A 27,265-nucleotide genomic window follows, 5' to 3' on the forward strand; every position below is an offset into this window, starting at 1 on the left:
GAACTGTGCCGACATTTATGTCTGAAATCTCCCTAAAAATGACTAACGACCATCGTTTGAGAGGACAAAAAAAGAAGAAGACTGCTGGCCACGTGCCTGCACGTGCAATTCCATCGGACATGACCACAAAATTAGGTGGCGGACGTGCCTACCTTCTCCAACAGGACCGCGTCTCTTGAAATCAAAGAGTACGTAGTCCTACATAAAGTGTGTGAAAGCTTACAGCAATCTGGAATCCAACCGTGACGTCAATTGCAGCATGTGTTCTATCGTGGCCAGCATTGGCCTCATGGCGGAGGTGGACATACTTTTCCACTCCAGGAATCCTTTCTTCATCTTGAGACAGTTTTTCTGGGTCACCATCCGCAGGCTGCAAACCGCTCGCAACGGAATTCTGGCCGCCATCGTGTATTACCTGCACTTCATAATGCACATCCTTTTCGTCACGTGAGAACCGTTTCATGCATGGCCTCTCCTCTACAAACGCTCTTCTCATAACCCGTATATACTAATGGCGAATTCGCTTGGTGGCAAAAGGGCCGAGCACACGGAAATTGATTGCCTTTCGCCCGGTGGCGGCACTAGGGGGGTGCGGGGGGTGCGGTCCGCACCGGGTGAAGCGACGGAAGGGGTGACGCGCCGCACGAATATTGCCGCTTCCTCCCATTCTCTGTGGCATGATGACGCAAAAAAAACAAAAAAAAAACATGAGGAGCCTTCTTCGAGGCACATTTTTTTTTCTGAGTGTGGTGTAATATGTTTATTTATCGTGAATCGCCTGGTACGGAAATCCTGGTATCCGTTAATGGGGGGGGGGTGAGGGGGGGTGACGCATTGCGTTAGCATTACACGTATTCTGGTGTTTTTTTTTTTTGCGTTTACAGCCGACCAACCACCCGCCCACAACCACAACCACTATCCACCTCTATCCACCCCTAACTATCTCTAACTGCTACTATAGTCAGTGACAACTTAACCCACCCGCACCCCCACTTGGCCGTGCCGCACTACATTCGCTCGCGCGGAGCGATTCTTGTGTGGGGCAGGGTCAAGTGTATCACTTACGTTGTCACTGACTATAGTTAGTGGTAGCACGTGGTGGTTGACGTGGTGGTTCGTGGTGGTTGGTCAGTGACGACATAAGTCATAGACTTGACCCCGCCCCCACGCAAGAATCGCTCCGCGCGCGCGAATGTAGTGCGGCACGGCCAAGTGGGGACTGCGGGGAGAGAGAGAGAGCAGACACTACGTCGTGAAGCGGGGGCGTCGTGCAAAGGCTGCTAGCCAATCGCAGGAGCCTTCCACGGATGAGTGGGCGATCCCGATTTTATAGGACCTAAGTTGTCGGCGCAAGCCTTCTTCCTCCCCGGCGAGTTGCCCTTTCGCCGCGCTGCCGAAGAGAGAGAGGTCTTCCCTCTACCAGTGCGCATGCGCAGCATACTGGTATGGGAGGAGGAAGGGAGGAGAGAGGTTTTCTCCGAGGCTTCACACATCCATGAGACAGTCACGATTTTCGTGCGTGGTGGCTTCTAATGCTAACGCATAAAAAAAGTTGTCACGAAATGACCATCCGAATTGGCCATGTGTGTGTAACTGTGTATGCGAAGAAATGTAGGAGAGAGAGAGTGAATAGTGTGAGGGCAGATGCCAGCGTAGCGTAATCGGTTAACGCACTCGAACCGGCAATCGAGAGCTGCGGGGTTTGTCTCCCGACGCTCTCTGGCCTCGTCGTCGACTCGCATAGTATTTCGAGTGTTCAGTACAAAGAGTTTCTTCTGCAGGAAGGACATTGGCATCGTGTTTGTGATGACCTTCCTTATGAGAGACATCGACGAAGTGTATCATGGACTGGCAGCCCTGACGACATTTGCCAAGTTTATTTTGGCTGGAAGGCAGCAGTCACTTCCCATCTTCAAGTATCTGCTTTTCGTCTTTCATTACAGCTTGATGGGGTAAGATCCATAAATGAGAATAAGTTTGAGCGGAGAGGGTTTGTGGGAGTGAGCTCATAAAAGACCCTGGGGTTTTGGGGTTAAGGCGGACTCATGCGATCTATAGTTTTCTTCGCTTTGCTTTTCACGCGCGTTCTGAGGACGTAATATAATCGGCGCAAGCGTGTAGAGCATGCTAGCAAACGACAAAGCCATTATTTTCATTCGCAGGGATCTGGAAAACTGTAGTAGTAAGCTTGTCGAATTTGTTGATTGCAATCAATTCCCAGACTGCTACTCTAGGGAATGACGTCATTTTGGCCCAGATATCGCGGAGGGCGGGAAGAGAGAAGCGATTTTGTTGCACCTCCTGTAGACTCCCATGTATTAAAAATCTGAGAAATTTTTATTCGCCAAAAAATCGGTGGATCGCGTCGGGCCTTCAAAAATGTGTCATTCCCTAGATAAACTCGAGGAGAACACGCCTGTACTTCTTTCCTGTAGAAATTTCACGAGGTTTACGGGAACCCTGCGAACAAAAATTCCCCATAGACCTTCTTAAGAAGTGAGTCCGCCTTAAGATAAAGGGACGAACAAACAAACGTACAACGTTTTGTTGTTCGTGTTGTACGTTTGTTTGTGAAGCGGTTAAGAGTGTGAAAGTAAAGGGCGAAAAACACATTACAACGTTATAAGCTCTTTTTTTCAACTTTATTATATCGCTGCTTTTTTTTTAAATCAAAGAAACACTGATGCCATTTTTTGCAGGCGGGCATCCTGTGGTAACACGCATGTAACGTGCGCATTAGTTAATTGACTGCTAATTACCTAAAATTCGCTAATTTTACTTCATCATTAGATGTTTTCGGCAAAATACGAGACGTCTCGCATTTCCCGCATCGAGCTGACTCGACTGCGCGCAGTTCTCCGGCGGAGAAGCGGGAGATTGGCGTCCCATTGCTAGACGACGCAGCCGCGCCCGCCGGTCCCAAGATGGCGGTCTCGCTGGCCGACGTGGCTCAGTGTCGCTACTCTGCTCACTTTTGAGTGACTCTTAGAAGAGCGGGTGGACCCTATAGAGTCACTCAAAAGTGAGCAGAGTAGCGACACTGAGCCACGTCGGCCAGCGAGACCGCCATCTTGGTACTCCTGCGTACTTCAAATGCAATGATATTCAGCTTCATATCGCTACAATAAAAACACGTGACCTTCTGACGCGAACGCCATCGCTCCCTATCGCGCTCCAGAAGTGCGTGGTTTCGGCTCATTTACGAAGTAAAATTTCGCGATTTATGTACGTATTTGTTTCAGGATTTTTTATATAAAGCCGGTGGATTTAATTAATGACTGACTCCAATTCTACTATATCGCATTTCCCCGAGTGCATCTAAGTGATAATGATGAACTTACGTAATTATTCGTCCAGTATAGTCACATACGCTTTCGGACAGGATGACCGCCTGACCAAAGAACCCAACTGTGAAAACAGCAGAGCTCTTATAGCTTTATAAAACTTCTCTGTATCTTATCTTTAAGGATAACTTACGGTAACATATCTGCAGTGGAGTCGCTGTAGGGTACGCGCGTCACTCTGTGCGGAAAAGCTCTTTGCGTCACCCCACCCCCCACCCAATGCCCCCGTTAAAGGATACCTTTCCGTACCAGGCGATTCACGATTAATAAACATATTGCACCACACTCAGAAAAAAAAAAAAAAATTATGTGCCCTCGCGAAAGGGCTCCTCATGTTGTTTTTGGCGTCATATCGTGCCGCAGAGAACGGGAGGAAGCGGCAGTATTGGCGCGGCGCGTCACCCCTTCCGTCGCTTCACCCCCCCCCCCGCACCCCCCCTAGTGACACCACTGCTTATCTGTAAGAATCGACAGAAAAAAAAAAACAAAAAAAAACGCCCTCTTACGCGTTTGAATATATGGTTAGAATAACTGGTATGCTGCCTGTAGGAAGGGAGTTGCCTCAGGACAGAAGCCGCCGATATATCGAACAGAGACTGTTCTTCTTCAGGACACCGTCCTCATCATTGGCATGGTATTTAAAGGGTTAGGTGTGACGTGTTTAAAGGTTCATGCGAATTGTGGGTCAACAGCCCGGAGGGAAGAAAGGGTCCGTACGGGCTACCCTCCGGGCTGTTGACCCACAATTCGCATGAACCTTTAAACACGTCACACCTAACCCTTTAAATACCATGCCAATGATGAGGACGGTGTCCAGAAGAAGAACAGTCTCTGTTCGATATATCGGCGGCTTCTGTCCTGAGGCAACTCCCTTCCTACATCTCTTACCGGTTCGCTGGATTTCTACCCATCTATATGGTATGCTGCCTGTATCATGACAAACTTTGTTCTCTGAAAGCACCCCCTCTTCCAGACACAGAGAAGACATCATCTTGAAACGAAAGCACATGTTCCTCCTTGACGTGGCGTACCATACTTTCCAGTTGGGCGCAATGATGCGTGCGCTACCTTTCGTGTCACCGTTGGCCATCGCTACGCTCTTGTATCATACTTATATTCTCTGGTAAGCGCGGCAGTCCGCAGCAGTAAATAGTATATCGTAACAAAGGCGTGCTCGTTTCTTCCACAGGATATTCTTTCGATGGCTGAGGCTCACTGTCCCCGTCGTGAAATCGGTTCTGGGAGAGAACGGCGGTGGAGCGTTGAGTCCTGCCATGTCCCGACTCATCCTGGCCCTGTTGGAAGCTCAAGGCGGCGAAATTCCGCTGCTGAGAGCGATGGAAAGATATTTGCGTTTGCAAGAACAAGTGCGGAATCTGACGCGGCAGCTGCAAGAGCACATCCGTCGCGGCAGAGACGAAGCACGGCAACCGGACCAGCTAGCAGAGATTGCTAGACGACATCTCGATTGATGTCCTCCTCGATATTTACTAGCGGTAATTAAAAAGTCCGTCTCGATTGCACTCTCTTGTATGGATGTAGATTTCTAACACTCCTGTAGAGAATATAACGGACTCGATGAATATATGAAAATGGACAGCAATATGTGTCTCCTACGCCAAAAAAAAAAAAAAACATCTGACAGTACACTTGGGACTAAGCGCACCATATTGTGATCCGTAGCTGTATCTCAATAAACAGCGGACTTATATTCGGAGAATTCCGTCAGGACTAGGAATATTTCTCAAACTGCCGACACGCGTCATCCGGCGGATATTCGGAAAGGGACGGTCACCTATGAAGCTCCCAGTCGTGTTATGGATGCCTATGGTACTGGACCACATGGTATGGTACTGGACCACCACTGGGACTGGACCACAGATGCATGCCTTGGCACGTGACCTTTTATAGGCTGCGAGCGTCGCGTGATGCTCAGTCCTTTTTACACGCTGGAGCGTTCGCACCTTGAGTCTCTGAGCGCTAACCAGTTTTAGGGAAGTTTTACGGAGGCTATACATATCACGAACCATATGAAGCAGTATTAGAATATTCCAAGTCACAATGAGTCAGACGGCATAAAAAACATTGGTAGCTTGACGGTCGGAGGTCTATTGGCCTGCCAGGACAATGCGACCTGCCGTATTGAATACTGTAAGAACGTCGGCTACAGCGTTGCTCATTTCTTATAACAGATAGAAATTTCGATACAAGGAAACAGACAAGACTAGGACATGACGCAGTTTCCGCCTTATATCTTTCGCAATTCTGTCGTTTACGGGTTCTTGCATATGGAGTACGTGTTTTAGCAGTTATATACGCATCACCTGTTTGACCGCAAAGCCTCGTTGACGTACCATTGGGTTCTCCTGTGGGTTCACTAAGGTCACCCGCTGGGCAGTTGGGGCCGCCAGGGGCCATGTGGTACCATTGGTACCATGAGGCCTTTTGTGGGACCATTCGGCAAACCTCACGGGCTATATGGGACAGCATTTGTCTAACCGCTAGCAGTGCTGTTGGACCACTAGGAATTATTAATGGGCCGACAAGTTGTTTTGATGGTCGATCAAAATATTTAATGGTGTCATCGATGTCACGACTAGCGTCCTGTCCCGACACATGTCTCACAGCGTCTGAGAAAAACACAGGAAAAACCCCAGATAGCAAAGCCGGCACCGGGATTCGAAACCGAAGCCTCGACATGACGCTATAACCACTGAACCACGCATGCTGGCAGGAAGCAAAGCGTCTTCTCCTGGCATGGGAGAAAGCAACCCAACAAAGAAGGCAGCAAACAGGATATAAACTTGCATATGCAGCTTTTTGCACAGAGCCGACCCACATTATATTGCACTCAATGTGAAAAAAAAGAAAAAGGCGTATAAATGACTGCTCCCCCCGCCCTGCCACCACCTGCCACTTCCAAGAAGAAAAAGTGCAGAATCCGAAACCAAAACAGGAGGATCAAGCGGCAAACAGACAGCACCTGAACGAGCCAATCCAAGTCGCACGTATCCAGTTGTTTTGCGCAAAATGGTGAAATGCAGGCTCTGCAACAGTTTGTAGCATTTTCTTCCGCTTAGCAAGAGATATCACAACACCTGAGGTGAGCAGTGCAGTCGTCGTTTGTCTTTACTTGTGCCGTCCCTTGTCCTTTTTTTACCCAGCACTGGGGCTTTATCGATTTTAAAATGAGTTACCAACCTGCCCAAATTTTAACTTTCTTCAACGTGAGATTCAATGCTATTGTGCTTCAGTAGGGTAGAAATAAATGCCGGGTGAAAATTTGACACAACTTGATGCAGTGCCAGGTCTATGGAGGGGCGGCGGCTGGGCTATTCGCTCCCCCCTCCCCCGCACCCCCCCCCCCCCGAAAAAAAAAAAACGAACATTCGGGGGTGTAAACATTGGATTCCCCCACTACGCGCTTCGTAAAAGATACCCCCTCCCCCAAAGTGGATCTGCATCCGCCGCTGCATGGTTTGATGACATGTTGTATGACTACATCACTGTCACTTCTGTCACTTCCTGTTCGCCCTACATGTGACCTGTCACTTCTGCTATGTCTCTACTGTAAATGTGGATGCAATACCTATTGCTATGGGATATGGCAATTTAATTACTTCTAAATTAAAACATGTTCAGTCTTTTCCCTCGATAACCAAGCTGAAGCAAGCCCATTTGTTAATGTGAATACTGTTCGCACTGATACTGTTTTGGTCAGGTCGTCGTCTGCAAATGGCTCGACGGGGCCCTCCACCGACTGACTCACAGAATGGCATTCAAATGCAACATCGTGAGTATATATCTTTTTCTACAGCTGTTGGAAGCCCTTCAGCTTTCAGGATGATAAGACGTGACATTTATACTGCTGTATCATGTTCAAATTGTAAAAGCAGGTATGAGAAGGCATGTCTCAATATTATACGTGCGTTGCACGTGATTTTCACAATTTTTATTACGAGCCATTATCTGTCCTCGTAGCGTGTGCGGCAGAGTAAGAAATTTCTGCGGGTCTGGAGAATATATTTTCAGAGACATATACACAAAGACGAAGGTTCATTAGCAGATTTAATACACACTCATGTACATGCTCGCATGCACGCACAAAGAGAGGGCCTTGTCTAGTGTAGGGGGCGCCACTAGCTTTTAACCTCGATATCTACATGCCTGAATGTGTAGTCTTGCAAGGTGCATTATAATCCATTATTGGTACGGGGCTGTCAGTTCCACAAATCCATTAAGAGACCAATTTCTCGAGGAAAGTTTCAGGCAGCGACAGTCGTGTTATCTATAATGCGCCCATCGTTAACCTATAAGTGTACCTCGGCAAAAACTCACGCGTGAGCATGCTCATTCACGCTCACTCACGCTCAATGTGGTGAATGAGTTGAGCAGGAGTGAGCAAACGGTGGATTGAGCAAGAAGTGAGTGATTGTGAGTGAACAGGAGTGAGCAAACTGTGAATTGAGCAAGAAGTGAGTGATCGTGAGTGAGCAGGAGTGAGCAAACGGTGGATTGAGCAAGAAGTGAGTGATCGTGAGTGAGCAGGAGTCACAACTGCCGACTTCTGCCTGCGAGTGCATTCGCACACTTCTACCTCTTCCCGGCATGCTTTTTGCACGCTGAAGAATGCACAGCAGTTCCGCTAGCAGACGACAGCCACGCTGGCCGAGGAAGCGCATTTGCAACTTGCATTTGGTTCCGAGGAACCGCAGATGGCTATTATAGAGTTTTCTGAAGCACCTGCTGCAACAGCACACCTTCCCTCACATACACTGTCTACGTTTTCATTGCCCTCGTGAGGATACAATCACAAACCTACTGCACTTAGAGTAACTGTGCTAGGGCAAGTGGACACTCCCGTACCTGAAGGCCTTACGAGGGCAGTGAGAACGTATATATATGTAAGAGAAGGTGTGCCTTGGCAGCAGGCGCTTCAAAAAACTCTAAAATGTCTATCTGCAGTCCCTCACATATTTCCTTAGGCAGTGCAGCTGTCGTCTGCTAGCGGAGTTGCTGTGCATTCTTAGAAACGTGCGAAAGGGAACAAAAAAAGAGCGTAGGTGAACAACGGGCACACGGAGATGATGCGACAGCCGCTGCCGAAACTTTCCGCGAGAAGTCGGTCTCAGAAGGAATCTGCGGAACGGACAGCCACATATTAATAATGGATTATGATGCATCTTGCATAATGAGGGTTAAAGGCCAGTGCCTTTAACCTTGCAGAACCATAAGAATGCGGAAGACACGTTCTTTTCCTTTGCACTCGTGTGTCGTGTACAGTGAACCATGGGTACATGGAGCCGGCGGTTGAAGATGCTGACGGTTACGTGGATCCGACGGCTGCCCAGACGGCTGCCCAGATCGCTGCTTCGTTCGAAGCACCCAGACGTCCAAGCGTTCCCGCGCACACGAAAGAGATTATAAAGCAACTACCCTCCAGGAATCTAGGTGAGTTTTCATTCAACATTTCGTGACATGTCAACGTCCTCTCCCACAGCTCCTCATCACATATTCTCCGCGCTGCTGGGCTGCAAAAAATTCTGCGGGAGAAGAGAAGGGAGTTGAGACATGGTCGGTGCCACATTCCCGACCCGTGGCGTAGTGCATACGTTTTTCTCCGCTCGGAGCTCAAACCGTCTGGATTGTAATGATTTGTAGTGTCGACAATAAGTTATGGAGCGCTTTAGTGTCCCTTTAAAAGGGCTGAGAACCCATTTCTACGCGTATAAGCCGCACCGCAGATAAGCCGCAAGACCCGGTTTTAGGAACGTTTTGAAAATCTTCGGGCAGATAAGCCGCACTCGCAGATAAGTCGCGAGTAATACGACGCGATTGGTTTGTGCCACAAATGAGACCGTAGAGAAGGCCTATACCTTTCTGGTCCATACTTGGAGGTCGGCACGGTGTACAACAAAGGATATCATCTCTAGTCTTCTATGAAGATCGGATTGTGCCCTTGTTGCGTGTTTTTCGTGGGTCGACGGGTCAGTGGCCTTCCAGAAGACACGACTCACTGTCACCACTTTCGTTAAAAGTGCTTGGGGAAGACACGAGGAAGATCAATCTACTCTAATGTGGATGCGCCCCTGTTACGCATTGTTTGTGCATTGGCAGGGCGGTGCTGTTCCAGAGACGCTGTCGATCCTTCAGTTAAAACTGGCGAATGGGGAAAATATCAGGGAAAAATAGCCACGAGATATTCCGCACCGGTGGAGAACGCCCGTGAGAAAAAAAAAAAAAAAATTGCGCGTAAGCCACGGCTAATATGCGTGAAATTATGGTAATACAGTCGACCCCCGTTTATCCGGACGGTGCCGTTCCTGGCGAAATCCTCCGGACACCGAGACATCCGGATAAATGAAACGACCGAATAGAAGCGTCCTACAGAGCAAGATTTAATTAAAACACACAAAGCTCGTGAATGACAGTTGTTTCATAGTAGTGTAGGCACTCAATTCCTGCAAACTTTTGCTAATTGCATAGACTTGAGCCACGTTGTTGTGCTGCTAGAAAAATGTCAGTGCAGTCCTTGATGCTGATCTTGCATGCTCAACTGTCACAATGGGGGCTTCTTCCTCAACGGGGCCTTCTTTCTCACCGGCGTCATCGGCACCCTCTTGCGTTATGGTCAACGTACCGTTATGGTCAACGTGACCCAACACACACAAATAGAAAAGGAGGTCATCGTGCACGGTTGTGTCCCCTTCGGGAGAATGTAGGTCACTGACGTGTGACGGGAATAACCCAAACACAGCGAAAATGGTGACGAAGCGGGGTCAGCGTCACCTCTTATTCAAGGTAGTCCGGATAACTGAAGCTGGATTACAAGAATTTTCGGCTTTCGTTCCCTGGAATTCTTGTCCGAGTCCGGAAGCTGAAGTCCGGATAAACGAGAACAAAATACATGGAGGAAAATCCTTCCCAGTGCCTTTTGTCCGGATACCGCGGGATCCGGATAAATGAAGTCCGGATAAACAGGGGTCGACTGTATTTTCTTCGATATAACGATGACTCATAACTGGCAGCAGTTGATGTAAAATCAGCGAGTGCCGGGGGAAATGTCTCGAGCTCGCATCTCTCACATCGCTGGTCTGGTTTGCGGCCTTCGCAACTTACATCAGCAGAGCTTGTCCTGTTTTTAGTGAACATGGATACGAGCATTTTTTTGTCTTTTCCAGATGACCTGAGCACGGCAGAACCACACAGCATTGCCCTGGAGCAAGCGACGGCAGACACGCCTGCGACGACGATGCGGACACGCTTCGACGCGCGTTACCTGACCTTGCGAGTTCGCAACGCTGCAGCCCACAAAACCAGCGACATGAACGCCGACGACTTGTATAATGTCAGTGCACGTAGTCCGAGGTGACCGTGCCCTGACGACTCCATTTCAGATCTTGATGAGTGACCCTCACCTGAGCAATCAAGCAGCCCTGCAGACTTTGCGAGACGCCAAGCAGAGCCTGACGCTGAAGCGGTCGGTGCGGAGACGCCTGACGCAGAGAGACGCGAGGGATCACGGCCGTATCTCCTGGTGGCGTAGGACGCGATATGGCCTTGCTCTGGTAAGGACCATTATTTCACGCTTTCGCCGTTATGTGCCGCGGTTAACGTTTCGAATTAAGGGAAGCGTAGATTGCATTTCTGGCTGAAAGCTTTTTGGAAACGGGAATGCTAGCAACAAGTGTCGCTGATATGTCAATCCAGAAGTCTCTGGAGATGTACTTTGGAAGCCTACAAACACACGCTTATTGAGAGAATTATTTTTTTTTAGACTAACAACTTTGTTGGGTGTATGTTGAAGATTACATGTTGAAACTATATTTGTAGTAATTAATTATCGTAAGTAATTATGCTGATTGGCTTCAACAGTAACATAGTTCAACACCCCAGGCTTGGTACGAGTGTTTCGAAACTTTGTGGCGGACTCAGAGCCGTAGTCATTCTTTCTTGTGCTGAGCCGTGGTCGGCTTGGGCACTGGTGAACCTTTGCTACGCTTGTCCGTTCAACATGAAGGTCTTGCGGAGCATGCCAGACTTATGATAACCGACATCAATCTGTTACGTTAAATTCCTACCTAACGAGAATGTCCTCGGAGCTTGAGCAGAGACCTAATGATGCTCCAGGGTAGCATATTCCGCAGCAACATCCTAATCAAAAACCTCTGGAGCATTATTTGGGATGAAGACTTTTTGTTAAGGTTCAAAGACCAGTTGTAAATGAAGTGCTAAATGCATTAAATGTGCAGTGCTGCTGGCCAATAGTAATATAGTAATAGTAATAATAGTTATGTGCCTCTTTGATATTGTAGGTATTCGAGAAGGCCAAATACGGAGTGAAGGACGTGCTCTCCCATGTGGACCTGTGGCACTCTCACCTGAAAGTTATTCAAGGGAACTATGGTTCGGGTGTTACTTCCTACTTTCTCTTCTTGAGGCGCATGTTCCTTCTCAACCTTCTCCTGACTGTACTCATGGTAAGGCTGCCGTTCAGTCTAGTGCAGTTGCAGTTATAAATGAAGGTACGCTTACATTCATGGATATGCGTTCACAACAACGTGACACTAACAAGTATCACATTAGTGAATGCTCCATTTGTCACGTGCTTCATTAGCAGGTTTCACATCGACACAGTAATGACTGCCCATAATCAACGAGTGTCACATTAGCCGAGGGTTACACTAAGGAGCGTCGTATGAATAGGCATTTAATTGACAGACCTCGGAATAAAGGTGTCTCATTTACATGGGTATATGGGCGAGAATCTCGTTAATGAGCATCAGGAAGCGGTTCATTCACAGGCCTCAAAATAACCAATATCTCATTAACACACATCACACGAATGAACTTTGCATTATATTTACAAATGTCGCACTACCAAACATCACGCCAACCAATGTCACATTATCAGGCATCACATTAACGAGCAGTTCATTGATAGTCCTCACAGTAACAAGGGTCTCCCTAACACGGATCAAGTGAATGAACGTTGCACTAAAATGCATTGTAATAACTAACATCACACTACCAAACAACACGTTCTCCAATGCCACAGCACTGAGCACCACATTAACGAACAGTGCCTTGACAGTCCTCACATGAACAAACATCCAATTAACGAGGGAAGAGAAGTAGCCGAAGCTCTTTGCCTGCACGGCTGCAGAACGTGTGTTTATAAGTCCCATACGTCGTGATGTTTGGGACTTATAAACACATCAAATTAACGAGTGTCACATTAGCACACATCACATAAACAAACTTCGCATTAATATGCATTATATTAACTAACGTCAGATTACCACATATCACATTAGCCAATATATCACATTACCAAGTGTCGCTTGTGGCGGACAGCCATAAAGACACTTGATCCACGTAAGTTGTGCATTTGGAGTGTGCATATTGTGAGTTTTGGTTTCGTATTGATGTGGTGAAACATAATTTTGTGGCAGAGCGATGGCATATGTGCGGTGGCACTTACGTGCGCTTGCTGAAGGCTTATGCGATGAGGATGTTGATTTGATCCCCTGTCAGCCTCAGCAATCCTTGCAGTCGTCAACACGTTTGTGAATGTGTACAATGAGAGTGCATCACTGGAAGAAATCTGCAGCAATGTGTTGTCCCGTATTCAGTAGACGGTGAAGCTGTCAGCAGTGAAGCAGTTGTCCCGTCAGTAGTGAAGCAAGCTCACCTAGACAGTTTTCTCAAACCACTTTGAGTGTTCAACTTTAGAAACAATCTTTGCCATTGACCACAAATTCAGACTGCTCAATAATTCGGATTGATTCTGCGGCTCCTCAGAAAAGTCAGAAAAAGCAGTCAGCGTGTGTACTTGCATTTTATTACCGGCGTAGTAAACTACATCATTGTTCCTTACAGCTAGGCTTTGTGACGATACCTCAAATAATCTACGACTCAGTAGCGGGTGAACGACGACGTCAGGAAGTGGGCTACGTCAACGTCGTCGTCAACGTCTTCACCGGGGCGGTGAGTCGCCGTTGATGAGTGACCGCCTTCCGCGATGCTCACCGGTACGTTGAACGACCACAGGGGGCCTTCTATGACTCGCTGATGTACTACGGGCACTACAGTAACGAGACGTTCTCTCTGAATGGAAGCCTCCACTATAACATGCCTTTTGCCTACCTGCTGACCATGGCGTGCTGCATACTTGCCTGTCTCGTCATCTTGGCTTCTAGGTACGTATTTTTTGAAGCGCCCATTTATTTATTGATTTAGTTTAAGCACTCTCGAGGCATTACAGTATCAACAAGAGGGATTGACAAAATAGATTACATTTGGGCACAACATGTACGATTAGGGAGTGACTTTTTTCGGGTTAAACCCGATTCCGCCCGGTTATTCCCCCTCCCGAACTGACCTCCGACAAATTCAGGTTAAACCTGATTTCTCCCCGGATTCCAGTCGCAATAAGATCCGAAAATGACGTTTCCACTGAAGACGAACAAAGGTTTCCAGGTGTAACACATGTAAGAATGGGTCACTTACTTCACGAGCAATACGCCCATGGGTGTCAGCACTGTCTGTGCCTTCGGGGATCATCGCTGGAATGTCACCCACAAAAAAAAAAAAAAGAAAGAAAAAAAAAGATTAGGAAGGACCTAATAGACAATAGACAAAATAGAAAGGCATTTAACCCGAAAAAGTCACTTCCTATGTACGAATCAATAAGGGCGTATTTAATATTGGGAGTACAGCATCGTTCGTATATTGTTAGGAGTATTCTTGCGCAATTTCCCCCCCCCCCAAAAAAAATAAATAACGAGTCGGCAAATTACGTGCATAAATACAGTATACATACCTCGAATATAGAAAAATTTCTACTCACGTGTTCAAATCGCTTGAAGTCTGACCAAGTCTTACAAGCGCAACTACATCGAGACCTCCATGGGCACCCGCGACGTCTACTCCACAAAGGTGTTTGCCGCGTGGGACTTCAGCATCGAATCCAGGGAAGCCGCCATGCTCAAGTCACGGAGCATCTACAATGAGCTCAAGGTGAACGGCTGCCTCTCGAGCGACGAACTCTGTAATGGAGTCTGTAATTTTACAGGAGCTCCTGTCACTGGAGAAACGCGCGGAGACCAAAGAGCCGTTCGCCGTGCAAGCCGCGAAGCTTGTCTGCAAAATTTTCATCAACGTCGTCATTCTGGCGATCATGGCCGGCTCCGGATGCTTGGTGTACTTTCTGCTCAGCAAAGCGTCGCTCGAGGTATAAGTAGGGCCCGACCTTTTCGGGTTTTATTTTTGGCCAAATTCGGGAGAGGGTAAATATCGGGTGAAATTTTTCATTCGAAAATTCGGGTGTATTCGGGTTAAATCCCGTTACGCCATATTCTGTCGTCAGGAATTCGGGTGTATTCGGGTGATTTTTTTTTTGTTTAATAAAAATTTGTCTTAACATGGAACTAATGTTTAGCAATGTTATCAAACTTTATTTTAATGCACGCTTACGAGTGTGCCACGCGACCCGGATGTTTTCGGGTAGATTCGGGTTAAACCCGAACTTTACAGATTTCGTTTGAGGGGTAAATATCGGGCGGATACGAGTTTAACCCTAAAAAGTCAGGCCCTAGGTATAAGCTGCTTTGTTTTCCCTCGAATCGTACTCTACATAGCTGCGCGCGAATTAGTTGAACTGAAACTTACGTCTAGACAACTAGACAATGATTTGCTGCTAGATGTGTGTTCCTTTAATGCCTCATGTATATGCATAGAGCCTGAATTTTTGGGGTTTAACCCGATTCTTCCACCGAATTTGCACCCCGGATTGACGAAGGTTGCCTCTTTAGGGTGAAATACGATTTTTACCCAGCAAATTTCTCCCCTGAGATGTCTGCAGGAATGCGTGCTAACTTGTTTAGCAGCAAATGCAGCTGCATCACTGTTTGTACCAAACCAGTACAGTGACAATGAAAAAAATGGCTAGGAAGCAAGCGAGCTGGTGAAGATGAAGCACAATGTAAAAACCCCCGAGACTAGGGAACACGAAGGGACAGACACAAACACGAAGTCTCAAGATCAAGAGGCTTCGTGTTTGTGTCTGTCCCTTCGTGTTCCCTAGTCTCGGGGGTTTTTACATTATGCAGTAACAGTGGGTTTGAGTAACTGAGCCCGATTTCTCCGCGAATTTAGCATACTGGAAGTTTTTCCACCCGAATTCGCATGAATTTAGCGCACACGTCTATTTATCCGATGTCTGTGCCCCAAATTTAGAGAAAAAAAATATCCCGAAAAGTTCAGGCTCTATATATGCATGCTATGTAACTAACATATGAGGTGCTGTACTGGCTCTGATTAAAGGAACTTTGCCCGCGTAACTGCAAAGGCTATTTTGCCGTTATGGGAAGCACTTATTTGATTAGGACACCCTTATCAAACAAGGATGTACTAACTAAAAAAGTGCATAATTCTTAAATAACGACATAAAAAAAAAAAAGAACCTCTGACAGCCTTGGGTGTTGAACGGCTCCGTGGCCTGTTCCGCTACGAAGCATGATGAGCATGGTGCCTTTTGCAAAATCATTTGTTTTCAATTCAGTAATGGTTGCTCCTGTGTTCATCTGAACCCAGAATGATGTTCCTGTTCTGCAAGAGATGACAGTAGCACTTGTAGTGGGTGCCCTGTGCTTTGTGATACCAACTGTATTCCTCGTACTCTCGACCTGGGAATTCTACAGATCCGTACACATTCGTCTCTATATCAATCTAGTCAGGTACGTGTAGAGTGGTGCTTCACTGGTGACTCATTCCTAAGCTCCCTTTGATGACCTTTGATGTCCTTTGCTTCAGAGTGACCTTGATCAAGGTGGTAGTGCTGGGGGTGCTGGCATACTTCTGGCTCAGTTCTTCTCACGTAAGTTGTCCATGAATGTCTCGGAAATCATAATTTGGTAATCTTTGTAAAAGTAACCCTTACCAGGGCTTTGAAACCCTTGAAAACCCTTAAACCAGAGAGTCCATATTTCAAGGCCCTGGAAGCGCTTTGAATCTGGAGCCACCCTTAAAAACTAGAGGTGCGCGAATATTCAAAATTTCGAATACGAGGAAAATATTTCCGATACGCGATTCATATTCGTATTCGAAAATTGACATTCAAATGTCTTCAAATATCATACTAGCTTACTACTAAGCCATTGCGCATTTCAATTTGTGCGTTGCAGTAACAGCAACAAACAAGAATAGTACAATAGCCACAAAGCGATCCTCGGAGCTTTCGAGCACACGTTTAGGCATCCATTATGATTCACTCCACATAGGTAGAGTCATACTTTTCTGTTAACAGACAAGAATCATGCAGTGGGTCAGTCAGCTGTTGGAACTTAATCACGGATGAAAAACCAGTGATTCATCCAGCAGAGGGCGTATGCTATCGTTTTCAGGTTAAACTAGGTTTTTCACTATACTTCCGCCCCCCCCCCCCCCCCGAATAAGTTTTCAAGAATTTGGGTAAAACCCGATATCTACCCGAAATCATTGCAGTCCTTCAACTTGTCGTTCTAAGTAAACCGTCGGAAAAGTGAATCATAATATCAGCAAATAGAGCTATCTGTGACAACCTATTTGTCCTCTTTTTATGATCCCCTCCTGCAGGAGTCAAAGGCCAGCTTTTGCGGAGCTCGTAGAAGTGTCTGAATACCGCGGCCATTCATTGCCCCAGTTCCGAGCGGAAACGTAAAGGTTCTTGTTATCCGTCCCAGTGTCACAGCAGTGGCTTGTTTCATATGGCTTTCGTTTCACCCCAAAGACTCCCCGATGACATATCAAACAGAGATCGTAGTGCCCGATTTCTCCCCGAATCCTCGTGTGTAAATGGTACCCGATTTTTCCCTCCCGAATTTGAAAAATCATAAAACCCGAAAAATGAAAAGCCCTAGTCATGCATAGTCTAATGGTGTGGCTGCACTGGTATGTCCCTTTTGAGGTGTATTGGGACAGACACGAGCTTGCCGAGTTTGTCACCTTATACGAAACGCCTTCCTCGACTCAGCACTGTATACAGCCTCGAAACTTTGCAGGTGAAGGACCAGTGCTGGGAGGACGGTCTGGGTCAAGAAGTTTATCGCCTCCTCATTGTGGACACAGTGTTTGTGTGGTTCCTAACTAGCGGGGTGTGGGAATTCGGCCGAGGTTTCGTGTACCGGTACCTCACCCCAAGTATAGGAGCTCCCGAGCTCGACGTTGCCCACAACACGTTGGATCTCATCTACACTCAGACTTTGGTCTGGTAAGCAGCCTACTTGTAGTGGCTTTTGCAATCTGATGCATTTTTGAACATGAATTGAAAGCTGCGAATATTTTGTGGCAGTAACTTTGATCAGGTTACTTCGACAAAGTTAACGAAAAAGAAATGAATGAGTTCCTCAAGGGGGAAGTTACTGGAGCTCAAAAGCATAGATAGACTTGTTACGAGTTAAGTTACCGTGTGAAAAATGTAGCTAAGTTAATGGCGAAGTTCTTCAGCCTGAAATGTAACTCGCAGTTACTGAGTTACTTAAAAAAAGAACGAGTTACTTCCAAGTTACTTCGGACACAAGATATCATTACGCAGGTGCAGCGCATGTGAGCAGTTGAGTTAGACCTTAAGTTACCTGCGGAGGAGTGCAACACGCTTAGATCGTTTTCTTATTCCCTGTGGGCGCACAATGGTTCAGCTTCATTTCAATGGCAACGGTTCTTACTTCCTGAATGAAATACTGTCATTGATTGAATGTCATGTTTTATGGCAAAAAATGCCATGAAGGAACCAGAGAGAAAATATGTGGACGTGAGCGAAAAGCGAATTAAAAGTAACTTGGAACTCAACTTAAGTTACTATGGCAAAGTTACCTGAAAAAGAAACGAGTTCCTCTAAAAGTTACCACGGCGCAAAAGTACCGAGTTAAGTTACAAGTTACCAAAAATGGAACTTCGTTACAGTAACGAGTTACCTCGAACCCTGCTCAAAAGCAACGAGTTAAGTTAGAAGTTACTGAAAAAAGTAGCTTAGTTACAGTAACGGGTTCCCCTACACAGATTGAAAAGTAACTTGGAAACTTCAGTTACTTTGGCAAAGTTACCTGACAAAGAAACGAGTTCCTCTAAAAGTTACCACGACGCAAAAGTACCGAGTTAAGTTACACATTACCGAAAAAGGGAACTTGGTTACAGTAACGAGTTACCTCGAACACTGCTCAAAAGCAACGAGTTAAGTTAGAAGTTACTGAAAAAAGTAGCTTAGTTACAGTAACGGGTTCCCCTACACAGATTGAAAAGTAACTTGGAAACTTCAGTTACTTTGGCAAAGTTACCTGACAAAGAAACGAGTTCCTCTGAAAGTTACCATGACGCAAAAGTACCGAGTTAAGTTACACATTACCAAAAAAGGGAACTTGGTTACAGTAATGAGTTACCTCGAACACTGCTCAAAAGCAACGAGTTAAGTTAGAAGTTACTGAAAAAAGTAGCTTAGTTACAGTAACGAGTTACCCCCCTACACTGCCGTCACTACGACTTCTTCGGGCCTGGCCCGGGCTCGGATCGGGCCTAAAAATGCAGCCGTTCATAACTTTGGTGTTCATAACACTAACGTTCATAACACTAACGTTCATAACACTAACGTTCATAACAACGTTCATAACAACGTTCAACGTTCATAACACTAAAATGCAAAAACAAGTTCACTTCAAATTACGTTATACGCAATGTTAATTTCGTACTTGTTATTGTAATTCAAAACTTTGACTCCGTTACGGAACTACTGTCGAAATTATACAGGACTCTTTCTTGCTTCGGCGCTAAGCAGTGAACGTGGTCTCAGTTCGTGCATCGGTGCTCTTAGTGCGCTTGTCCCGCTGTCTCATTGGATGCCGCCAATCTCTGCCTCCTGGAAATCCCATTCGTTGCTGCTAAAGACAGCCGTGTTGTCATTGCGTTTTTCTTCTAAACAGTAGCGCTGTGTGAACTAATTTTGCTCGCATTATATTAGATAGGTAGATAGATAGATCGATAGATAGATAATTTATTTCACACTCAAGGTGTTGGAAATCGGGGCAAAAAAGCCATGTGGCTTGACTAGGCCCTGACTCCCTTACATTACATTCAGTACTTCATATAAACCAACAAAGAATCGAAAATCTGTGCAGTCTTAATGACAAAAATACAACGTGCGAGCAGAAAAAAAAAAAAAAAAGCAATAAATAGCTGTTTCATATTATAATCTGACAAAGCAAAGATATCAATATCGATAGAAGCCGACATATTTAACAGGATAGGAAGCTTATAAGTGATTGATATTACTAATTGAAACGCAGACTTTCATTTGAGAGCAAGTTTTTTTTTTGCATTTTAGTGCCCCTGTAAGGACAAGGACTACAGTTACAGCTTTGCTTCGATTGTGCAGGTTCGGCATATTCTATTGCCCGTTCCTCCCCCTGGTGGCGTCCCTCAAGCTGCTGGCAACCTTCTACATCAAACGTGGCAGCGTCATGTGGACCCAGCCCTCGGTCCGGCCCTGGCGTGCTGTCCACGCCCAGACGGTCTTCCTCGTTCTCACCTTCTGCAGCTTTGTGCTGGGCACGGGCGCTCTGGGCTACGCCGTTCTCTGCATCCAGCCTTCTGCCGTGTGCGGACCTTTCAGGGGATCCACGACCACGTATGACTCCGTGCTCCAATCCCTGTCTGGCCTATTTACTGGTCGCCTGTTGACCTACGTCCTGTCGCCGTTTGTCGTCTTTTTGGCCATCCTCGTTCTGGGGTGAGTAACTTTGCTGTGTCCGACCGATTTTGCTACGTAGGTGTCGGTAGCATTTAAAGGGGGGGAACAGCGCTGTCAAAAAGGTCATCTGTGGAACTAGTATTGTTATATGATGAATAGTAGTATGTACTAGTATTGTACGCAATAAGGGCCTGACTTTTTAGGGTTAAACCCGTATCTGCCCGATATTTACCCCCCGAACGAAATCTGTAAAATTCGGGTTTAACCCGAATCTACCCGAAAACATCCGGGTCGCGTGGCACACTCGTAAGCGTGCATTAAAATAAAGTTCGATAACATTGCTAAACATTAGTTCCATGATAAGACAAATTTGTATTAAACAAAAAAAAATCACCCGAATACACCCGAATTTCTGACGACAGAATATGCCGTAACGGGATTTAACCCGAATACACCCAAATTTTCAAATGAAAAATATCACCCGATATTTACCCCCGAATTTGGCCAAAAATAAAACCCGAAAAAGTCAGGCCCTAAGTATAGTATGTTGTAGTAAACGTATACACTAAGATGGTACCGGACATTTTTTAAAATCATGCCAGATTTTTTAATAAAAAGGCTATTAGAGCAACGCTTTTGCAGTCAAGTTCTACGGCCGGGCTAACATCCTCTCGAAGACAGTATGCAGCTACAAGATTAATCAAGACTAATCACCTAAAATTCATTAATTAACTCTTTCATTAGGGAATTTCGGGCAAAGGCTAGACAGCAGAACGGGAGGCAATCCTTGTTGAAAGCCATTCTAGCTTCTGAAAAGAGTGCAGAGAAAAGCATGTAGTACCATAGGATTGGAGGCTAATGTCGCCACTAACATTCCATAGAAGCTGGGTGTCTATAATGGCATGTCTATATGCAGTAATTTTTCACAAGTCCGAAATAAGCACAGGTTGCTCTCAAGTTTCATTTCTCTGGATCTGCTGCTGTCAATATATTTCCGCTGGGAACTGCCATCTGGACTGGTACCGTACTAGTTATTGTACGCAGGAAACCATACCACAGTATTCCATATTGCAGCGTTGTTTTGTGTAGTACACTTGCTCAGATGTAACGGAATATTGTTTTTCAATAGCAAGAGGTGTACAGTGTTAACAACCAGTGCTACGGAAATTTTTTCAGACTGGTTCTGTACTACGTGCGAGCGTTGGCATCTGCGCACGGAGAGATGGTCAGACTCTTGAGGGAACAACTGATTCTCGTAAGACATCGTCTCTTGCCCGCATCACCCATGGCCATGCGCTGGAAACGTCTTCTATCCTTTCTCTGCAGGAGGGCAAGGACAAAGTATTCCTCCTGCAGCTGTTTGAGAAAGCCATGGAGCAGCGGATGCCCAAAGCGAAGGACTCTCCTCAAGGTGAAACGCTTCTTTCGATCTTAATTAATTAACTTTTAATTAATAAGTTTAATTAATTACATGCTCCGATGAAGCTGATTAATTAATAAACTCAATTAATATTTTGATGAATAAGCTTCACCAGAGAACCCTTTTCACCCGGCTGTTCAAATACGCTTTGACGTTGCTGCTCTCATATCTTATTCAGCCCAGGGTCATTTGCTGCCAGTGTCTCGCGGAGGGTCGTCCGAGGGCTCGCCACGCAGGGGTTCCGCGGTCGACAGTCTTCCGCGGCGCGTTCACCAGCAGGGTTTCCGCTACCTTGTCGCCAAAGACAAGTCTCAGTGAACGTCGTCATCTGCGTGCATACCCGTTGAGGAGACGACCAAAAAACGCCCGTCGGGAGTAGAAAAATACGTCTAGTCGGCACCGTGCGTAACGAACGGTACACCCAAAAAAGCACGGCTGTCTCCGGCGACGTTGCAGGTGCCTTCCCGCCTGCCTTTCGTGGACAATGGAAAAAAAAAACTCTTCTCATACGGGGGAATGATTACGTTTACGGGACAGTAGACAATGTAGAAAGATGCCTATCTAATGGGGTTAAGTGCCAAAGGGTTGCCTACGGACGTACGGCAGATGTGATGTTCGTTAATTTGACCCTGACGCAACTGGAAAGTTGGATCAAGTTAAAGAAGCCGTGCAAAAACTATTGAACTCAACTCCATAGAACTACTACCATATAAATATAGATGGGACATTTGAATACTAAGCCAGAAAACCAAGTTAACTGAAGTCAAATTAACGACAGACAGCTCTAATCGTTCTGGGCTGCACGCCTAAAGTGTTATTAGCAGCAAGTCGCCCAGTTCATCAAAGAGGATACTGCAGTAACATGGAAATACTGACGCGTCAAGAACCACAGCAATGCAGTTATAAGTGCCTTTGAGCTGCCATGTGTTGCCTTATTGGGTCGATACCTAAGAGAGTGGACATCACCCTCTTAATTCCGTCCATTCCGAGGGTATGTGTGCTGTACGCACCAGCAATTCAGAATGCTGTGAAATGGAACATAGAAAAAAAAAAGGTTTCACTTTTTGTAGTAATTTTTGCTGAGCAGTGTCTTCACTCAGTGACTTCAATCGGGCATTTGTGCAATAAACAAGAAATGTGCACTATAGTCTACGGTTTATTTCGAAGGTGAAGGAGAGCATGATCGAACTCAACTCCACAGAAATGGATGGGACATTTGAATACTATGCCAAAAAATAAAGTTAACTGAAGTCAAATTAACGACAGACAGCTGTAATCGTAGTATACTAAGTATACGTACCAAATGTAGGTTCGGATACAAAATCGGTTCCTTTCAAAAATTTACGAAAGCCTTTGGTCAATAAGTCATAAATAATAATAAGTCAATAAGACTGAAAAATACAATTACTCTTTACTTTCAAGGCTACTAACAGACGTTACGAGCAACTTCGGGGGCCACGCGTCTCGACTACTGCATTCTCTTTAATAAGACTTTCAATCCAAGACTGTATCTAGTGGTGCGCTTGTTCCCCTTCGGCTGCAGCCTCGGCTTCTCCTTGTTCAGGTGAGCCATCGTGAGGCCAGTAAGTGGGCTTGTCCAAGTTAATCGCGTGCTGCGGATAGTACTTGGCATAATCCTCCATTGTCATGTGCGCAGCTGGGATGATGGTTTCGAAATGGGCCAACTGGAAGAGATGCAAAAGGTGTCAGACGACAGTCTGCTTCCTCCAAACAACAACAGCAACATTATCCAAACTCGAAACGTCACCTCTTGCTTGTAGTCGTCAATTCTCTGCTTGGAGTCAGCAATGAAGTTTGTTATGTCTTCTTTCTATGAAAGGAAAGCACGCGCTATTTATTTTTTTTTTTTCCACGGAAGACAAAATACGTAGCACGAAACAGGCACGTTGTTAAATAAAAAAAAAAAAAAAAATACGGTAATACTTACAGCCTCACGTTCTTGGGCGTCGATAAGTGGTGTGAGATGTTCTTTCGGGAAAGGGACCACGAAGCTCTTGTACTGAAAACCATAAGAATTTCCTGAAGTTCCAAACTGTATTCAGCGGGTTAAGCGGGTGTATCCAGTATTTCGCGACGCATTGAAAACCACAAGGTTTCGTACACGCAGCAACTCACCGCCTTTTCCATCTCATCTACGAGAGCCGGGTTACCGATACGAGACCTGTACATCCCAAAGTCGATAGGAGGAGGGTTTTCTGGATACTGGAAAACTCTAAAAGTGAAGAAAAGTAACGTTACTTATTATGCTATTCCATTTGCGGCAGTCGAGATGCAAAATTATGCCGCAGTAGCCGATGCACGACATCCTAAGCAGAAGCGAGATTACCTCCTCAAATATCCATCAGACTTGGTTTTAAACACTTGAAATTGTTGCCTTTGGGCTGCCGGTACCCTTTCCGAAAAAGCCGCCCAATTAATTGCGGACTTAGAAATCCTTTTCGCAGCCATCTCTAACGATGAGAAGGTCACCACAAAAGTGAAATGTGTAACGGCTTGGATTGATTTTTCGTGCCATAAAACAAGCCGTCTGCTATTGACGACGGGAGTTGGGTGCTCACTTTCCGAAGTTTTCTGGCCTTTCTGGCATATTATCTACGGTTTATTTATTGGCATTTTATTTTATAAATAATTGTAATTAATGTTTACGAGGTTCAAAATACACTGATCAGCAGTGAGAAAAAAAGAAAGAAAAACAGAACAAAAGAGAAAAGAGGAAAAGAGTTATTGTCGTAGCAGCCTCGGTTTCGCATCTAGGTGTACGCTATGCGCGCCGTGCAGATATTTAAAATTATTCAAATGACAATGACATCACTACGTAGTTCTGTGTGTCACAAGCAAACTTTTCATAAAAGTTTATTATACACGATTGAGTTTTGCTACTCGGGAACCTCTTGCGGTGGAATTTCTAACTACGGGTACAGGGGTACACCAAAGATGGCGGAAAAGGGTGCGAACTCCTGCGATGGAGAAGCGTCAGCCGAAGAAAATGCAGATTCCGCCTCGAAATCTCCGCTGAACAAGCAATGGGTGAAATTAAACGTCGGTGGTACCTGCTTTCTGACGACCCGTACTACTCTCTGCCGCGATCCAAAGTCCTTTTTGTATCGACTATGTCAAGAAGACCCGGAGTTGAGCTCTGACAAGGTGAGCGGTTTTTCGTCGCTTCTCGATAGCGCACGTCGGGTCGTTAGTTTCCGTTAGACGAGATTATTTTTACGTAGAAAACATCCCAGAGCGGGTGTCGTCTGCTGGATACTTGAACGCGATCTTGCACGCAGACGATCAAATGTTTGAAATTTACTCTTTCGCCGTGTTGTTCAATGAATATAATTTTTGCAGTCAGCTCAGGCTGGTGCTTCTTTGCAATTTTTTTTTGCCAATTTCCAGGATGAAACCGGCGCCTACTTAATTGACCGAGACCCCACTTACTTCGGACCTATCTTAAATTATTTACGGCATGGGAAACTCGTCATAAACAAGGACCTAGCTGAAGAAGGTACTTGGATTATTGACTACATACTTTTATTTTGCTTATTTAGCAGTCACTCTGATCTCATTGCGTATACACAAGAAATTTCATTGATGCTCCTTCCGTCAGGGGTGCTGGAAGAGGCAGAGTTCTACAACATCACCGAGCTCATCAAGCTCGTGAAGCGGCTCATCCAAGAGCGCAACCAGCATCACAGAGCGCGGGACGCCAAGAAGCATGTGTATCGCGTGCTCCAATGTCACGAGGACGAGCTCACCCAAATGGTTTCCACAATGTCCGACGGGTGGCGCTTCGAACAGGTCGGTAAGGCAGCGGAGGTTGTCGAAAAGTACGCTGAACTCGCTTTTTTTTTTCTTTTCAACAGCTGATCAACATCGGCTCTTCGTACAACTACGGAAACGAGGACCACGCCGAGTTCCTGTGCGTGGTGTCGCGCGAGTACCCCGGCGCAACTCCCAACGCCACGGAGTTCGAGCCCACCGATCGTGCACAGGCGAGTAGTGCCCGTTGTTGCCGGATGTGGAGGCTTTTTTTTAAAAAAATATCCCTCGGACACCACCGAGGCAAAAACGCCTCTGGCGAGCCCGCACGCTGTTTCTACCCATGCACTGTCCTGTTGGAAATGGGATTGTCCAATAGCTCATTAGTGGGGTTCTTTTTTTTTTTTTTTTTTCGCAATAGTCCCCCCCGGGACTAGGCGCCCGGACTAGGAAATAGGCGCCTCATTTATCGCGTGTAAATAGCACCCGATTTTTGCCCTCCCGAATTTGAAAAATCGTAAAACGCAAAAACTCTTCACCCTACTCATTAGTCAACACGTTTGAATATTGTCATTCTGTTCTCAACAGCTGATCCAGCAGAAGGCTGCCCGCATGTGAGGCCACTCAACCAAAGCCCCCACCTCACCTCCTGCTGTTGATGGGCCATTATCTGTGATAGCAACAAAAGAATCACAGCCAGTGCAATGCGTGCCGGGGAGACGCAGTAGAAGTCTTAGCACCACACACACACACACACGTTCCGTTGTGCGTCGGCCGTTACGTCAGCCTAGTGCCAAGTACCAAAGACCCCCCTCCTCCTCCTCCTCCCAACTCAAGAATCTCCTGGGAACACCGAGTCATCGCAAGTTTTTTCTAGGAAGACTTTTCCGCCGCCACGTGTTATTTTTTCGTTGTTGGCCGTCAACTCATCAGCTCCCAGCATTTCTGTGTTGTCGTTGTCACTCTGAGTGTAACACCGTCTTGCTAATAAAACCGGTCGAGAACGACGTCGCTCCGCCTGTCGGTAAATTTGGTGCAGAAGGATTCCAACCGCTTCTTGGAAGATCATGCTTTATCGTTTTTTTTTGTGTGTGTTTTTTTTTTCTGCATTTTTTTTGTAGAGAGCTACACAAAATGGATAGGATGTTTCTGCCTGTAATCTCTCGTAATTGATTGGAGTATACGTAAAGGACCCATGTGGGCATTACCATTTCTGTAATACAAGTAGTACAAGCAAACAAATTCGGGTATTTATTTTCGAGTCGAAATATTACTGCCGAAAAAAGAATATTTTTAAAAAGTGGGATAGACGCCGAAAGCACAAAAATTTACAAAATTTACACAATAACAGATGCCGAAATCCACAAATACTGTTATAAAGTGCTTACATGTAATTTTGACTGTCACAGCAATGTTAACCCCTCAAACGTCAAGATACTTTAAAGGGCCACTAAAATGCAAAAACAACTCTATGAAACAAATGAAAGTGTGTGTTTCAATTAGTACAGTTCAAGCAAAATTAGTTCACACAACGCTACAGTTTAGAAGAAAAACGCTACGAAAATGGGATCCCCAAGTTTGGAATTATGACAACAAGTGCGGAATGAACATCGCGTGCAAGACAATTGGAAGTGAATTTGTTTTTCCATTTTAGTGCCCCTTTAAGTAAAGGAGAGGCATAGTTCTGCATAAACACTCTGTGCTAGAGTCTTATACCTAAAGTAGCTCAATGTAGTAGGTATACTTAAAAGTAGTAGGTCAATAGTCCGATGTAGTCGAGCACATTTGCATGTCCGTTGCCATTTTTGTGTACCTCATGCCAGGGAATGCACCTGTACGTGGAGAACTTTGTGGCAAACGTGCACACCACAGTGTTGAACGCATAGAAAGCACAAAAAGCTGTGTGCCTAGATTGGGACCATTTGCTCGAAACATCTCCTTGGAGAGTAAAATGTGCCTCAGCCTAAAAATCATGCGCTAAATTAAGCCACACAAGAACCAAACAAGAGA

The 27,265-nt window shown here is 45.8% G+C and overlaps 4 protein-coding genes across 4 annotated transcripts; 3 read left to right on the forward strand and 1 right to left on the reverse strand.

The window, feature by feature from the left end:
• The first annotated feature begins 72 nt into the window (after positions 1-72).
• On the forward strand, positions 73-4,867 carry LOC135393523 (uncharacterized). Its single transcript, XM_064623934.1, has 5 exons — positions 73-188; positions 259-447; positions 1,782-1,952; positions 4,318-4,467; positions 4,534-4,867. The coding sequence occupies exons 2-5, from the start codon at positions 260-262 to the stop codon at positions 4,814-4,816; spliced, it is 792 nt and encodes a 263-aa protein (XP_064480004.1). The 5' UTR covers positions 73-188; position 259; the 3' UTR covers positions 4,817-4,867.
• Positions 4,868-6,340: 1,473 nt separating this feature from the next.
• LOC135392002 (transmembrane channel-like protein 5) lies at positions 6,341-22,626 on the forward strand. The gene is made up of 17 exons (XM_064622608.1): positions 6,341-6,447; positions 7,066-7,137; positions 8,628-8,795; positions 10,526-10,692; positions 10,742-10,912; positions 11,660-11,824; positions 13,227-13,334; positions 13,398-13,546; positions 14,216-14,366; positions 14,422-14,580; positions 15,942-16,084; positions 16,161-16,224; positions 17,387-17,595; positions 19,750-20,103; positions 21,241-21,319; positions 21,391-21,475; positions 21,663-22,626. The coding sequence occupies exons 2-17, from the start codon at positions 7,080-7,082 to the stop codon at positions 21,800-21,802; spliced, it is 2,370 nt and encodes a 789-aa protein (XP_064478678.1). The 5' UTR covers positions 6,341-6,447; positions 7,066-7,079; the 3' UTR covers positions 21,803-22,626.
• Positions 22,627-22,876: 250 nt separating this feature from the next.
• Positions 22,877-24,019, reverse strand: LOC135392004 (ATP synthase subunit d, mitochondrial-like). Its single transcript, XM_064622610.1, has 5 exons — positions 23,832-24,019; positions 23,621-23,717; positions 23,433-23,504; positions 23,253-23,315; positions 22,877-23,169 (listed from the first exon to the last, which is right to left on the reverse strand). Exons 1-5 carry the CDS (start codon positions 23,951-23,953, stop codon positions 22,996-22,998), a joined length of 528 nt encoding a protein of 175 aa, XP_064478680.1. The 5' UTR covers positions 23,954-24,019; the 3' UTR covers positions 22,877-22,995.
• Positions 23,439-26,262, forward strand: LOC135392003 (BTB/POZ domain-containing protein KCTD5-like). The gene is made up of 5 exons (XM_064622609.1): positions 23,439-24,649; positions 24,893-25,001; positions 25,104-25,294; positions 25,360-25,488; positions 25,844-26,262. The coding sequence occupies exons 1-5, from the start codon at positions 24,269-24,271 to the stop codon at positions 25,871-25,873; spliced, it is 840 nt and encodes a 279-aa protein (XP_064478679.1). The 5' UTR covers positions 23,439-24,268; the 3' UTR covers positions 25,874-26,262.
• Positions 26,263-27,265: the final 1,003 nt, after the last annotated feature.

The sequence above is a fragment of the Ornithodoros turicata genome, chromosome 4 (genome assembly GCF_037126465.1).
Source record: "Ornithodoros turicata isolate Travis chromosome 4, ASM3712646v1, whole genome shotgun sequence".
Taxonomy (NCBI): Eukaryota; Metazoa; Arthropoda; class Arachnida; order Ixodida; family Argasidae; genus Ornithodoros; species Ornithodoros turicata.

Bases quoted from the DNA above. Each gene is read 5' to 3' on its own strand.
- LOC135393523 (XM_064623934.1), top strand. From the start codon at position 260: ATGTGTTCTATCGTGGCCAGCATTGGCCTCATGGCGGAGGTGGACATA. The intron at 448-1,781 runs GTGAGAACCGTT...TTTCTTCTGCAG, and splicing joins ATGCACATCCTTTTCGTCAC to GAAGGACATTGGCATCGTGT. The intron at 1,953-4,317 runs GTAAGATCCATA...CCCCTCTTCCAG, and splicing joins TTTCATTACAGCTTGATGGG to ACACAGAGAAGACATCATCT.
- LOC135392002 (XM_064622608.1), top strand. From the start codon at position 7,080: ATGGCTCGACGGGGCCCTCCACCGACTGACTCACAGAATGGCATTCAA. The intron at 13,335-13,397 runs GTGAGTCGCCGT...GAACGACCACAG, and splicing joins TCAACGTCTTCACCGGGGCG to GGGGCCTTCTATGACTCGCT. The intron at 16,225-17,386 runs GTAAGTTGTCCA...GAAACTTTGCAG, and splicing joins TCTGGCTCAGTTCTTCTCAC to GTGAAGGACCAGTGCTGGGA.
- LOC135392004 (XM_064622610.1), bottom strand. From the start codon at position 23,953: ATGGCTGCGAAAAGGATTTCTAAGTCCGCAATTAATTGGGCGGCTTTT. The intron at 23,718-23,831 runs GTAATCTCGCTT...CTTCACTTTTAG, and splicing joins TCTGATGGATATTTGAGGAG to AGTTTTCCAGTATCCAGAAA. The intron at 23,170-23,252 runs GTGACGTTTCGA...CATCTCTTCCAG, and splicing joins TTGACGACTACAAGCAAGAG to TTGGCCCATTTCGAAACCAT.
- LOC135392003 (XM_064622609.1), top strand. From the start codon at position 24,269: ATGCGCGCCGTGCAGATATTTAAAATTATTCAAATGACAATGACATCA. The intron at 24,650-24,892 runs GTGAGCGGTTTT...GCCAATTTCCAG, and splicing joins CGGAGTTGAGCTCTGACAAG to GATGAAACCGGCGCCTACTT. The intron at 25,489-25,843 runs GCGAGTAGTGCC...TGTTCTCAACAG, and splicing joins AGCCCACCGATCGTGCACAG to CTGATCCAGCAGAAGGCTGC.